Source organism: Pygoscelis adeliae, unplaced genomic scaffold (assembly GCF_000699105.1).
Source record: "Pygoscelis adeliae isolate BGI_AS28 unplaced genomic scaffold, ASM69910v1 Scaffold372, whole genome shotgun sequence".
Classification (NCBI taxonomy): domain Eukaryota; kingdom Metazoa; phylum Chordata; class Aves; order Sphenisciformes; family Spheniscidae; genus Pygoscelis; species Pygoscelis adeliae.
In genome coordinates, this window is record NW_008824357.1 from 1,927,295 (window position 1) to 1,942,687 (window position 15,393).

Genomic DNA, 15,393 nt, shown 5'->3' on the forward strand with positions numbered 1-15,393 from the left:
AGTGTTGCGCACACGTGCTTTGGCGGGCAAGAGGCGATGCCTCCCATCTGCACGCACACAGGTACGTCCTCTTTGCCTGACAGGTCACGCGGCTGACCCGCCGCGGGAAGGCTCGGTGCCAGCCCCCATTGTACGTACCGTACAAAAATGCCCCTTCCCTTCTTCAAAGCTGCTGTAGCCCTGGGATAACTGCTAAACGGATGGGAAAATATCTTTTCTTAAAGGGCAGGTGATTTTTTTTTTTGGGGGGTGGGGGAAGATTTAGGACTGCCCTGTCATTTCCTTGAGCTCAATTATCCATAGGAAGTCGTCCCCCCCCTTTCCCACCGCCTCTCCAAAGATTAACTTTTTGGTTATTGTTGTTTGGCAGGTACTTTTAATTGGCTGGAAAATATTCTTCCTGTGAAGTTGCAGTTTTCTGGGGCTTGAATGAGTCCAGTCTGCCATTGGCTCTGCCCAGCGCCTCCCGATTGGCTCGGCAGCCCGCGGGGGGACCGATAAGGGCGGCTATAAAAGCCCTCAGCGCTGCTCCTGGTCCCCCAGCGAGCAGGAGCCAGAGGGGCCAGGCAGAGCAGGGCTGCGGCACGTCCCCGAGCCTCAGCAGACTCCTTTCTCTCTCCCTGGGAGCGCGTATCCAGATCCACATCTTTGCTCAAGCCGAAGTGGAAGAGGAGAGACACACACACACATACACCCAAAAAAAAAAAAAAACCCACCCAAAAAACCACACTTAGCGGAAACTTGTCAGAGAATGCTCCTAAAGTCTGGTTTTCTCCTGCTGCTGGTGATCAGTGCATCTGCATCCTATGAAGCTGAACAGAATGACTCTGTGAGCCCCAGGAAACCCAGGGTTGCAGCCCAGAACTCAGGTAACACGCAGCAAGGAGGGCTTTGAGCCTGAACCCTGATGTGTTAAACTGTTTCAGATATCTCTACTGCTGATTTTTCTTTTTTTTTTTCCTCTTTTTTTTTTTCCTTTTTTTTTTTTTGCTTATAAACTTAATGGCTGGTAGGAACAAATACTAATTTAAGGGTCTGATTCAGTAGGATATTGGTGCATAGCTGGAGAAGAAATCTTCTTCTTTCAGGAGCTGGGTCAGGGAACCGGTGTGTGATCTGCTTGCAGGATGCAATCCATTCTCTTTCCTCCTCCCCCATCTACTAAATGAGTTCCATGTACTTTTTTTTTCTCCCCTGCTTGCATGTGTCTTTCTCTCTTCTCCAATTGCAATCATACTTTGGTGTTAAATTCCTTGCTTTTTAGGAAGTTGATAAAATCCGTGGAAATTTGACTGAACCATTGTTCTGCCAAACATCTGTCTATTCAAAGAGGGGGAGAGAGATATGTGACTTTGAAGAATGCAGTAACCTAGAAACTGTCCACTGCTAGCATTTATTTTCAAAAACTGATTGCTATCAGCTAGACGGTACCATAAAAATACGATTGTGACATTTAGCAAACTTGCTTTTACAATGGATAAAGAAATTGCTGGCAAGTCAGCTCTGGATGTCTCTTACTTTCTGCACTATAGATGCTTAGATAAGTTGGACACATTGTCTTGAACAATGGAAATTAAAAATCTGTCTTCTAGTATACTGAAAAGATATTAGGTCTCTAATTTGGAGCTCATTAACAGATGTCTTATTTTAGATCTGCAAGGCTCTGCAGCATTATACTAGGGTGTTTGCTCAATTTCCTTTTGTATTTGGTTGCTATAGAAACATAGGGTCTCACTATTGCACCGTGCCTAAAACAATAAAAGCTTAATGCATACTAAGTCTGCTGAAAGCAAAGTTATAATTTGAACCTGTGGAAACATAATTATGGGAATGACTTGTGCGATGGTGAGGTTATGAACTGGGGAGAGGATGATCTTACCAAATATTTCTCCCTTCAGGCACATAAGCAAGAGCGGAGAATGAGGAGGGGTTAATTGGGTGATTTTTTTTTTTATTTTATTTTTTTTTCCTCTTTTCTGTAAAGATCTTAGTTATATAGATACATCTTTAGGCTACAACTTAGCTCTTAATAAGGTGTGTTCTCTTCCACTAAATGCAAATCCTCACTTTTCCCACACCTAGGATCTTGATGGGAGACGCTGGGTTTGCATTTCTTCCGAAAGAATGTCTCGTAACATGATCTGCAAAAGTAATGAATATGCTTTGCACAGACACATAGGGGGACAGATGTTCAGCTCACCAAAAAAGGTTAATCCCTACTAATTTCAGGGCAATCATGTGGCAATACTGCTGATTCATTGTTAAAATGCATAGTATCTGCACTAAAAAAGATGGGATGACATGGATACCCTCCTGTTCAGACTAACTACTGCCTCAATGATTTTAATTATACATGGTCAGCTCCATTACCTTAACTTTCTCTGCCCAAATGTCCCTTCTCTCTGCGAATCATCAGCAATATGGCCTTTCTTGGCTATGCTTGCAAACTGCTGGGTACCAGGCTCGTATTTAGCACCAAGCTGCTCGTTCAAGTCCTTTGTAGTACTGATAATTGACACACAAACTAAAATCTTATTTCTAGATACTTTATGCTTTTTAGAAAAGCACAAATACCTCCAAAGCTAGCAAAACCAGTGCTTCCTCGCAGTAAGTGCAAATTTCATGCCAGCTTATTTGCAATCGCCATCACTTCAGTCTCAGTTTCAAATGAGGTTTGTGAGCCAGATGCTGCCAAGCTGCTCTGACCTCCCTTCGGCCTAAGACCATGGAGAAGACCTCACCACCCAGTGCGCTTCACGGGCCCATCCTCGTTACCTCTGCCTTCTTTAGAGGAACTCTGAACAAAGCTGTAAATGCATGCAATCAGACTTAGGTTGGGATGGACCTGTAAGTCTCCACCTAGCCAAAGACTATCAGGTGTTGCCTCTCTTTTAATCCGTATGTAACCGATTGAAGGTTTCGGTAGTTGCAGTTTCTGTTCCTTGATTTGCTGGTGATCTGTTGCATGACTTCAGTTAAAAACTTCCTTTGGCAGTGCCATTGGCCTCTCTTCGTTACCTCTCCCTCCAGTCCCGAAAAGCAATAAGGCTACTGCTTGACTGCCGTTGAGCATGACTTGACGTTGCGCCGGAGAAGGGCTTTACGGAGTCAGGCACTGGGGAGTGGTGCGTACGTAACGTTGTGCCTCTCTCTGCAGCCGAGGTGGTTCGCTGTCTGAACAGTGCCCTTCAGGTGGGCTGCGGGGCCTTCGCCTGCCTGGAGAACTCCACGTGCGACACGGATGGCATGTACGACATCTGCAAGTCCTTCCTGTACAGTGCTGCTAAATTTGACACTCAGGTACAGTGCGAGTATAAAGGGGACAAGAATAATACCTCGCCGTTAGAGCTCCCTTTTCATGCCCCGATTCAATAAAGTGCTTTTACAAGTCCTGCAGCATTAAAGCATGTACTTAAATGCTTTGCTGAATGGATGCCTTAATTTCTCTGTCCTCATGGAGATGGGGTCTGTGCAGGCTTAACCCTTCCTTTCTTGCAGCCCTTCCTGCTGCTTAGCTACTCCTCTGAACCATGATTTCGGTTTTTGGCTACAAATGCATCCTTCAGGACTATTTTCTACAGCACATTTTCCACATACTGTATGCTATGTGTGAGGACTTGGCAAGGAGTGTTTTGTGGGGCGGAGAGCTAAGTTTCCTCTTCAGGAGGAAATACAAACGTTCTTCTAACAAAGTAAGTCTTCTGACTGTGTGACCTGGCACAGGGCTGGGATTTGAATTGGAAGTCTTCGGGCCTGGGAATGCACGGCCAGATCAGTCTCTCCAGAGCTGCAGGCGCTTGCAGCAGAATAAATAGGATAATATCAGAGGACTGTGGCTCTGCCAAGGGCCCTTTTCCTTCGTACTTTCTTCCCAAAATGTGCACGCCCCCTCATTCCCTGCGCTCTCGCTCCCAAGGACAAACTTAAAAGCTCTTAAAGCATCTTGAGGTCTGGTGAGCCAGATGCGTTAAATCACTGGTATGCAGCGAGTGGTCCGGCCCCCTCCCAGAGGGCAGAATTGGCCCATCTCTGGTGCTGGCACTTTTAGGTCTGTTCGCGCAAAGACTTCCATTGCCTAAATCTTTTGGGAACAGGAGCTCGCTGTTCTCCCTGAACTGTGTGCATCCCAACTGAAACTGCTGTGAATATAACTATACAATAATTGCGAGCATTTAGGGTCCAATTCCCTGCCGTGCTTGGTAAGGGACCTCCAGCAGGTCTGTAATTGCAGCAAGGGTAATTAATAGCAGCCAGCCACAGCGGAGTATCTGTTCATACACCCCTTTCTATGAAATCTGTTGCAGTTTAAGGTTTTTCTTCTGTTTCCAGGGAAAAGCTTTTGTGAAAGAAAGCTTGAAATGCATTGCAAATGGGGTAACGTCCAAGGTGTTCCTTGCCATCCGGAGGTGCTCCACTTTCCAAAGAATGATCTCCGAAGTGCAAGAGGAGTGCTACAGCAAACTGGACATGTGCGGCATTGCGAAACGAAATCCCGAAGCCATCACGGAGGTCGTCCAGCTTCCAAATCAGTTCTCAAACCGGTACGTGGAGCTTTCCTCAGCTGAAATGCATCAAATGGAGAAATGTGAAGCACAGAGGAAGAGGGAGAGGAACCAAGTTGACTAACTTCTTACAAGTCCTAATATAGCTTAGCCTAAGCAATGCTCTCTGCCTTTTCAAATCCTTATTAAGTTTTACCAGCATTCTTCTGATTCTCTTTTTGGTAAATACACTTATAAACATCTCCAGGGGAGAATCATAAAATTAACTAGACATACACTACTTCAAAGCATGGAGTTTGTTTAAATGTTAGTTCTTTTAGTTTGAATGCAATATAATGGTAAACAGAGCTTTTTAAATACCAAACCAGTTTGATTAATATAGCATCTCTGGCATATTTAGCACATAAGAGCTTCTCAACCTATTGCAACTTCATTCACTTCTTCAGGCTGCAGCCATCCCCGTTTTTGGGTTTATATGACACCTAGCAAATGAGGCCTTGCCCTCTGACTTACCATGGCAATATGAAGAACTAGGAAAGCTTAAAGGGAATCAGTGAACAGGCTCCTCTAGAACCTTATTCTGCCATGATCCAGTAGTCCCATATTTCTAGGGATAGTCTGATGTTCTTAATGGTCTCTTTTAGGGTTGTCTTCACCCCTGTTCCTTCTTGATAGCAAAGGCTGCCTGCAGAAATGGGCACGTCACTCTGCTTTCTGGCGCCTTTATCTGAGCACAGAACTGCCCTGTCCCCATCCTCCAAGGACAAGGGACAGAGAGAAGCTTCAGGGAGCTACTGCAGTCTGCGCAGTCACGCTGCAAGGGCAGGGATTTCTTCCTCTAAACCCTGGAACAATCAGTGCTGAGTCTTGTGATTGGGATAAAAGGGATCTTTTTGAACAGTTTGAGTAAATATGCTCTAGAATTTGAGTGCAAACAGACCAAGCTGCAATTTAACATGTTGGCTGGCTGCGGCGAATGCTACAGCTCCTCTGGGGTGGCTGTTTGACTTAATCTAGAAGCATCTTAAACCTCCAGGCCTATCCTAGGACAGGTATGCAAGTGATATATAGATGTCGCATCTCTGACCAGCATAAACTTCTTATAGAAAACTCTATTGCAGATATTATATCCGGAAAATGATACTTGTGGGAAGGCGAAAATTATACTTGTGTGTGTTTCCCCTCTTCTCCTTGGCAAATTTGGAAGAGGTTTGCTTGAGCATTCCCCCAAGGGCTGGGACGAGGAGCAGGCAGCACTGTGGCATCAGTGTTTTACAGGCTGAAAGAGCAGTTCAGGTTAATACAATGGATTGTAGAGTTAAACAGCTCTTGGCAGGGCTGTAGGGGCATTGGGGTGAAGGGGGGACGTGTGGACACTTGAGCGAGGGGAGGATGCAGTGATAGCAGCAGCGGCGTTATACGTGTTGGGGATGTTCCTCTCCAGAGGACCGACCCTGAACTGGAGCCGCTGTCTCCCGAGGCAGAGGGAACTCCTCCCCCACAGCCGCCAACCCTTGTCGAAGCCAAAGGATATTATGACATGTTGAGTAACAAAAGCAGCAGGATTTCCCAGCTAATAGTTTACACTGAGGTCTCCTAAAGCATCCTGCTTTCCCAGCCCCTGTCCCAACATAGCCACAGAATAAGAATGTGCCACTTGGCTTGGGACACTGAGAGGAAGTAGTTAAAGGTCATAGCATCTTCCTGTGATTTAATCTCATGGCAGGAGCAGGAGGAGAGGAAAGCCTTGTTGCCTTTGCTTGCACTGTAGCTGCTGAAAGGCACTAGCGAGCTGTTTGATTGCAGCTCCAGCTATGGAAACCGCCAAGCTGTATTTGTATGAAGGAGGTGTAGGCAGCGCCGCAGAGGAAGGTGCATAGGATCTGTTCCTCCTGTCCTGTTAGGCTGGGACTGATTTACGCTGGATGCCTGGCTCGCACAGATGTATTCATCAACAACTACTGTGCACGCTTTAGACCTTAATATTAGCACTGCCGAGCTGCGCTTGCACTGTGCTCCACCGTGCCAAAGCCTCGTCCTTTTGTACTTCAAGTGCAGCAGAAACTTTAACCCCACCTGACCTCCACTGGCTGCTCTAAAGGCCAGAGCTGAGAGTTAGGAAAGGAGTTTGAATGTGAACTCTCATTTCCCTCTTCCTTCCCCTCCTCCACCTGCAGGTTATTCTCTTCTCTGCTCCTGTGGAAAAATGTCACGGTGACCTTAAAGGCTTAAAATAAGTTCTCCGATGTCCTTTCAGGCAGAAGTAGCCCAGCAAATATGGGACTGCTCCTCTTTTCCCAACTTTCTCTCCCTAGGAAGATGTTCTCTTGTACAGTGAGGTCCCACTTGCCAGCTTTGCTCTCCCTACTCGAGCCAGCCATGCACACAGGGCTGTGCTGATTCTGCCGTAGCCCCGCGGAGGATCGTTCCTTTGAGCACTGTTCTGCGCTCAGCTCAAGCAGTGCTGGGGAAACAGATCAGCACAATTTCCTGGCTCCCTCCTTGAGCAAGGAACGCGTACTCAAGGCTGCTGGAAGGCGAAAATGCAGCAGCAGGCTGTAGAGGAGGCAGGCACGCAACAGGGCAAAGCATAAGGTCCTCACTTGTGATTTAATGCGTAGTCAGCTTGTTGGAAGTGACAACTGATTGTATGTCCTAAAGATCTGCCCCCAGGGAGTACATGCATCTGTCAGGCTCTGACTTGGACTGAGCTTGCTTTTCCCTCTTCTGGTCCCTTGCTAAAGGCTGTGCATGGAGGGGAAGGGAGAGGGACGAAAGGTGCCACAGGGATGGATGCATTTGTAGGAAGGGTTGTACTGGCTCAGACCAGTGGTCTATTTAGTCTGTTATCCTGTCTGGTGATGGGCAGTATCTGTCTATTAGAAAGATGCAATTATTTTTCTTCCTCAAGCTCTAGAAACTCAGGTTGTTTAGTGGAGAGTAAAACACACACTTAAGCCAGTTACTAGATCGTCTTAGCTCCTCGCTCTCACCTTCTTCCCAATCCACCAGGTAACACCAAAATCACTTGTGCTTATAGCCTTACCTTTTATTGCTGGAGCAGCTGCTCATTTAGGACGACTAAATTAGAAGCTTGATGGGTTGTGTTCCTTCCGTATGTCATGGGCACAGCATCTCCAGCGCCAGGGCATTTGTTAGATGCAGTGAGAACATGTACATTGTGCAGTCGAAAATCAATTTCAAACACACCCTGAATGACTTAAAAATTCTGATTCTCATAGTTTTATTGCTTGGACTGGTCTACTGGCTTGAGATCAGCTCTTACCTTGTTTCTTTGGTCTTGCTGGGAGATGCCTTGGAGTAACGGATGGTAACTCTCATGCAGGTATTACAACAAGCTGGTGAGAAGCTTATTGGAGTGTGATGAAGAGACTGTCAGCACCATCAAGGACAGCTTGATGGAGAAGATTGGGCCCAACATGGCAAGCCTCTTCCACCTGCTGCAGACAGATCACTGCGCCCAAGGCCACCCACGTGCGGACTTCACCAGGAGACGTATCACCGAGCCGCAGAAGCTAAAACTCTACTTCAGGAACCTCCGAGGTGAGGGGTCTGTCCCGGCCCACGCAAAGCGCAGCTCCGCCGAAAGCGCGTAACGCCTCGGGGGAGCGACAATGGGTGTGTAAGGGATGCTAAGCACTACCAAAGCTGACGTCTCTCTTCTAGAAGAGTAATGCACCCAAACCAAGTGTACTGTAGCTAGTTTTAATAACAACTAGGAACTGGTTTTAGATTTAGTCATTAATATTTTCTATTCCTTTTGAACAAAACTTTTGCATGGATCTGTGTTCAGTGTCTCAGCTTTCCCACCGTCAAAATGTCTCCATCTCTTTTCTTCCCCACAAAAAGATACCCCAAACGATCTTAGTCTTAAATATAACCGTACAGTAGTCAGGCCTTCAGACACCAAACTCTAAATGTACTGTAGCGCTAACACCATTGAAGTCTGAAGATTTGGCACCAAGGAGAATAGCTTATTCTCTCTTGTAGTAAGCTGGTAGGCAACGATAGATGCACTAATAACTATTGCACATCCTAAAGATGTCAATGGAATTCGTGTTATGAATCTGTGCTGGCCATGGACGAATATGAATGTCATATTCCTGGTCTCTTAGTGTCATACAGTCCTAATCCTTCCAATACAGCTCCGTTAACCCGTTGATTGACTAAACTCGCTAGCTGTGGATGATTTTAGTTACCGTGACCTGGCACCACAGTGCAAAATGGGTTAAAACTACCCCCCCGACACACACCAAATCAGGAAAGGAACATTTTGTACTACGGAAATGATTAAAAGAGGTGCCAGTCTATGGTCGAAGCTAGTCAGAAGGTTACATAATCTTGCATTGTATTTAAAAGCTAACATCTATGTACTGTATTTAACTGTCTAAAGCTTTAAAAGAAATCTAACAAAAACAAACCCTGTCTTAAGACTAGAGTATTAAAGGTCTTGCTCTAACTGTGGTATAAATAGTTTTAAAATCTGTCATGTACTGTACATAAATTCCACGAGAGTCTGCTTAAAAGGAGCAGAATAGAATAACTTTATTGCATAAACTTAGTTTTGTAAGTTAGCTATTTCTTTTTTCCTGGAAACAGTATCTCTGTCATATTCAAGAGTTCACATTCTACTCTGTGGCCTTTTTATAATGAAAGGGAAAATGTTTAGGACAGAAATTACAGGGCCAGAAACAAGCCTCTCTTCTCATAGTTAACACGGAGGGGAAAAAAAAGAGTTCAGACTGGCCAGTCCTATCTCCACAGAGCTGCTGTGAGACGCAGTTATACCCAAGGCACGAGTGCTGCTGGAGAGCTATTTGGGGAATTATCGGATGGCTGACAAAAAGCTGCTTTGGGATCTCATAGCTGCCACAGGGTAAAACCTACTTGAGAAAGTTGATTTCTGGGGAAAGGCAGGAAACATCCTTAAATTCTCTTAAGCTTCAGAAGTAAAGCAATGTGCCTGCCTTTAAGAGGACACATGCATTAATGCTCTCGGATCTGCCTTTCCTCCCATCCACCTCTTCGGCAGCCTCAGAACAGGAGCGGAGCAGCCGGTCCCGCAGCAGTAGCTGGGGGCCTCCCCCAAACGCCGCTCTGCACAGTAGTCTGGCTGGGCTTCGGTGAGCCAAAAAAAGCCACATTGTGGCATGCGATCAACAAGGCCAGTTCCATGCTCCAAATCTATCCCGTTAGAGTCCGTCTGCAGAGTGGATGACTCTTGCTCAACTAGTTAGAGAGCTAATAAAGGAGGGATCTATTTTTCTTTTCAAAATCTAAAGCAATATAACTCTTTTTTTTTTTTTAAACCACAAAGCCTTTAAACAATAACTTGCTGCTAATATATTGAAACCAGATGCAGTGGCAGCATTTCTAATATTGCTGTCTTCATTAAATGTAGCCCAAAAGTGCTGTCGTAAAATTGTAAGCAGCAAAAAATGTTGCTGACGGTAGAGGGTTGTTATTTTATTTTTATTTTTGTTAATACTCTGAATCGTGCCGTCCAGGGCAAGCAAGATGCAATATTGCTCGTTCTTAAATCACAGTCAGGTATATGGAGTCCAACACAACAAAGTTTTGCAAGGTGAAAACCAAAGGCCCCTTGAATATCCTGACCCTAAAAGTTTGACTTACGCTTAGGAACTGATCCCAGAACTGTGCACGTGCGACTCTCCACCCTACAGCATCACACCTCACGCCACACCGTTAGGAGACGGGGATTACTAAACAGGGAACTCTGCTGGGGTTTGTGCATCAAGTGCATACCGCTATTTGGGGAAATAGTTACAAAAAGGTCTTTACCTGGCTCGAGGCAGTGTCCAAACAACCGCCTGGATGGCTGCACTGGTGTTACGGAGCCCAGCGCTGGGCTATGCAAAGCAGCTCCCATTTTGGGTACCCAAGGTCCCCGCGGGCTCGCACTAGCAGAGCTCACTGAGGACACAATTTCCCGTGGAGATGCTCCTAATGGCAAGTGGCTTCTCTGCTGCTTTGTGCATCCATTTCTATGAAAACCCAGAGAAGGTTTATAAAGTTGATTTGGGGCTGGGGAGGAGGATAGATTACCCCAAACCCTATCTTTTGGGGTTGTCAGAATTAACTTTCTTTTTCCAGTGGGAATTTAAACTTGTCGTCCCCTTAATACGGGTGGGAAGATGACTGGGAAAATAATTCCCCCCGATTCGATTTGCTCTGGTGTCACAGGTAAACATCACCTGTGCAAACCAAAGCTCTGCCTCTCTGCACTGGCACTGCTGTTGGGGACTCACCGGATGCCTCGTGTCGGAGAGAGCCTCGACTACATCACGACATTTTTGAGCTGCTTTAATGTGTCACGTTTTTCCCTACGCTGGTGTAGTAAGGAAGCCGCAAGCACACATCCCTAAAATCAGAAGGCCTGGGGTTCACCTTGCCTAACTTTTGCCATCTAGCCTAAGCTGGTCGTTTAACGCGCTCTCTTATCAGGGCAGGGGGACATGGAGATGGGAGAGGCGCTTCCCATCGACTGGGAAGGGTGCCTGATTTTAGATGGTTTGAATTAGGTGAGAGAGATCCCCCTGGGGATGGGGAATGATTCTCAATATTAAGTCCAGCTATTTCACATTTTATTTAATCTCTAATGCTTTATTTTTTTAATCTTGCATTCATTGCAAAATGATTTCTCTTGGGGGCAGGGAGGGGCTTATCTAGAAATGTTTGCATGATTCTCATTGTGATTTGTTTGCACTTTAGATGTTTTGTGCCATTATAAATTTGCATTATGTATTTATAATTTAAAGATACTTAGAAGGGGGAGAGAGTTTGGGTTTTTTGTTTTTTGGTTGTTTTTTTTTTGCTGAGTACTGGAATAAACAGTGAGCATATCTGGTATATGTCATTATTTATTGTTTAAATTACATTTTTAAAGCTCAGTGTGTTCATATAAAGGTTATTTGAAACATATCATAGTAATGAGAAAGATGCAAGTTATTTTCTTTGCTTATTTTTATAATTAAAGATGCATAACATAATGAGGCCTATGTTGGATTTTCTTCTGCAATGAAATAAAATGTCAAATTTAAGGGTTTTTAGTGTCTGACTCTTTCATTAAACCTTACTGTGACCATGATACTGCCCCAGAAGCCAGTTGTTGCACTTACCTTCAACTGAGCACCGTAGCTTTTACGTCTGTTCCGGATGCTGATACCTCGGGTTCAGATCCTGCAGTGCAGGTTGTGTGAAGTCAGAGGTTCATCCCACAGAGTCTTCATCTCTTGATGCTGCTCGGCAGTGAGGCTGGAGAAAAATAGGAAGAAGGGGGCGAGTGCAGAGTAAATGATGCCTGAAGTAGCCTTTCGACATCTAGGCCACCACGCCGAGTATCATTAATAATCCTCTGGATACGTCTGGTCTGACCAAAACCTCCGATTCTGGGCCCTGCAATGTCCCAGCTGTAAACCCCAGGGCTGATAAAGCTCTTGTGACACTTCTCTTTGACAGTGGCCTGACCTTGTAAATTGTATCCTATTTGGCCTGATAACAAAATTAAGGCAGAACCATTTTTTAATGAATGCATCCATAACAGCATTGCAGGAAAAAGAAAATACCTTGATTTTGGCTTTGATGTACATGTAAATGTGCATCTACGCTTCATTCAGGAAATCTCAGTGGAAGATCAAAAAGCATTTAATGCTCATCAGAGGAAGACTGGCGGACTAATTCAGACTGACTGCTCCAAAAGCTACTGCAAAGTTTAAAAAACTATTTCCCCCATCCCATTAGAGTAAGTCCAAGGGAACCAAAGAGTAAACACTAGCAATACAGTTGGATTAAAAAAAAAAATCTCTTCTTCCTTCTTGTTTTGTCCAGCAATGTAGAAATTACTTTCAAAGGGGGCTGTTAAAAGTTTGCTTTTGTTGAAATCCCTTTTTAGTCAAAAGCAAAGTTCATACTAAGGTACAGTAACTTACCAAAATCAGAATTTATCATTCTTTGCGAACAAATGAGCTGCTGCGGTTCACAGCATGGAGAGTTGATGAGCCAGAGCAAGGCTTATCTCACATTGCTGCAAAGCAGGGCCGAGGTGCCAAGGAAATCGGACCTTCCTCGAGCTCCCCTTTACTGGCTTTGTTTCTAGCAATGTATTGGGGATAGATTCCCTGTTTATCCCCTTTACTGCTATTAATTCGTAGGTGGTGACAAGCCACCTCCCACCTGCTTACCTTGATACTGCTTTGGGAATTCTCCCTATTCCTGGCTCCAGGTGAGCTCCACTGTTCCAGCGGGAGTTGAGCTAGTCTCTCAGAAAAAGGCAGAAAGGGCAATTACGTGCACCATCCGGAGCACTCCGCTCGACTGCCGATGCGATTAGGTTTCTCGTAAAATCCCCACGTGAAAAGTTAAAAGCAAAAAGGATCACTAAGAAATCCCAACATCGCTGCCACAACGGAGCATCAAATCAGTTCGGTTTACAAGGGAATCCAAAACCAGCTCCCGTCCACATACAAGTGCCGCTGAGTCATCCGACATGCCAGAGGTCCTGGAAATGGATGTCAGCCTCCAACTTTTTCATTTGCTTTGCCATTAGTAGGAATCCCCAGATCGCTGGCTGACCACATGCAGCCACTCACCTACCCGTAAATCACTGGCTGCTAAATAACGCCCCCCCCCACTTTCTAGAAGGCAAAGCAGCAAAGGGAACAGCATCCAATGAGAAATGACAAAAAAATTTAGGGATAAACAGGGAATCTATCCCCAATACATTGCTAGAAACAAAGCCAGTTAACATTTCTGCTCATGCAAAAAGAGTGCCTTGGAAGTGGCACAGATGCCAGGCTTCCAAAAGCTGGCTTTCACAGCTATTTTGTAATTAATAACCACTACAAAATAATTACTGTCAATACAATGTACTATTCGTATGAAATCTTCATAAACCTCAGCCTGTACGGCTTCGTCGTCAGCAAACCACATCCCTAAAATGAAATTGTTCTTGGGGAATTTGAGGATTTTGCCGGCCCAAAGCACCTCACCCCAACGCGTGGAGTCGCTTAGAAATCTGGACATTTCTATAATAATTTCTATAATTTCTATATATAGACATTTCTATAGTAATTCTACACAACAAATTCTGTTTGAAACCCTGCTAATTCTGGGTTGGTTTTTTTTCTTTCTCCCCTTGGCTCCCCTGAGTGCTAAACCCGACCCCAAAATGAAAGGAGTAAATGACACGAGAACTCTCCAGCATGGTTCAAAGCAAGATCAGCTGTGCTCCACCAGAAATCGCAGCATTATAATACGAGTTTTCCTTTCTCCTCCCAAATTGAAGACCGACCTCATGGTGGGGATTAGGTATCCTCTAGATGAAAATGTCAATAATTCATTTACATAGCGTATAAAGCAGGCAGCGTGAGTCAAGTGAAGTTCTTTAAAAAGAACAAAGGTGTTAACCAGGCTGTTTGGAGGGTAGTTTTATTATTATTGTTGTTGTTGCTGTTGCTGTTGCTGTTGTTGTCGGAAATTTCATGGGAGATTTTTACCCAACTGCAACAATGTTTCTGAAGTGCAACAACTTCTCAAGAGTTAGAAAAAAATTGATGTGTTTAGAGCAGTGCTAGTAACAAGGGTTTTGATTTCCAATAAATGGCAGCAGCTGGGGCCTAATCAAAACAGCCACCACGGTGGAAAGACTGTGCAGAAAACAGTCCTCGGAAAGGAAGTCTCGGCTCGATGACGACGGAGATCTCGGAGTGCATTAAAGTCCTGGTTATCATCTTCAAATGGAACAAACAGACCAGGAGTTAATTTGATTTGGCCGAGGCCCAAAGTACATGATTGACTGATGTTCTTGTCTTGTCCTTTTTTTTTTTTTTTTAAAAAGTTTCATTACAAAACAAGGGGAAAATCATTTCAGATTTTCCTGGTCCTCACCCTTCCTGCTTGCTTTGCTGTTCTGAGCAAGGGGGGAGAGAGAGAAAGAGCGAGCGCGGGAGAGGAGGAGTGTGATCTTTGGCACTTCAAATGACACTGGACAAAATGACCGGGAGTGAAATTTGGGAACAGACTTCACTTCCTGCCTCCTGTGAACTTAGAAAAATAAAAAGCAGAAAAAAAAAAAACCCTCCACAATATAATAAAGGACATTGTCTTTGCCATCATGATTCAGCCAGTACGACTGGGAATATGAAAGAAGTTAAAAAAAACCCGTGAAGTAGGATGCTAAAAATATAATCAAAGTGCAAACAAATTGACTCCGCAGTGGTCGTTCCCATCGTGCGCGGTTCGATGGGCGAGATGCAAAAGGAAAAGGCAGAAGGAATGCAAATGGATGCAGATTTTACCGTATTATAAACCGGGGAACTCGCAGTCGCAGGACGCTGAGCTATACAAATGCTTTTTCATGTATACAAAAGATTTTTCATGTATTTCAGTGTAAAGCAATGGCCAAAAATTAGGCTGACGGATTCTTTGGGGGGTAACACTGCTTGACAGCCCTCTCTTTCCAAGGCCTGATCGGAGAGAGGGATACTCAGCACGTATGGAAAGCTTATGGACAGTATTGTTCAACAGCATAAGCCACTCACAAAAATTACTTTCTTTCAATAAATCAGCATTTTCCAAGGAGACAGCTCTTCCTCGCCTCGGTCACAACATACAGACTTGTATTTTCGGAGGCTGGGTTCCTCCTCCAAAAGGCCAAGTTAGGCGTTAGAAGTAACGTCAGATAATTTTTGCTATAAACCCCCCTTATCTTGGCGATGGAGAGGGATCCACGTTGCAGGCGGCTGGAGAACCTTAGGCAGAAAATACCTGCAAGAAACACGGGAGCTGTATTCCAGACGACAGCTGGAAAAACTTGTAAAACCTGTATGAGCTCATGGGGGGGGGGGCGGGG

At 44.9% G+C, this 15,393-nt stretch overlaps 1 protein-coding gene across 1 annotated transcript; it reads left to right on the forward strand.

Moving 5' to 3' along the window:
- The first annotated feature begins 751 nt into the window (after nt 1-751).
- STC1 (stanniocalcin 1) lies at nt 752-8,119 on the forward strand. Its single transcript, XM_009319540.1, has 4 exons — nt 752-869; nt 3,158-3,300; nt 4,330-4,541; nt 7,849-8,119. The coding sequence occupies exons 1-4, from the start codon at nt 752-754 to the stop codon at nt 8,117-8,119; spliced, it is 744 nt and encodes a 247-aa protein (XP_009317815.1).
- The last annotated feature ends 7,274 nt before the right edge of the window (nt 8,120-15,393 follow it).

What these genes read in the sequence shown, in the direction of transcription:
- STC1 (XM_009319540.1), top strand. Translation starts at nt 752, where the DNA reads ATGCTCCTAAAGTCTGGTTTTCTCCTGCTGCTGGTGATCAGTGCATCT. An exon ending in CTGCTAAATTTGACACTCAG is followed by an intron (nt 3,301 to 4,329) that starts GTACAGTGCGAG and finishes TTCTGTTTCCAG; the next exon opens with GGAAAAGCTTTTGTGAAAGA. An exon ending in CCAAATCAGTTCTCAAACCG is followed by an intron (nt 4,542 to 7,848) that starts GTACGTGGAGCT and finishes ACTCTCATGCAG; the next exon opens with GTATTACAACAAGCTGGTGA.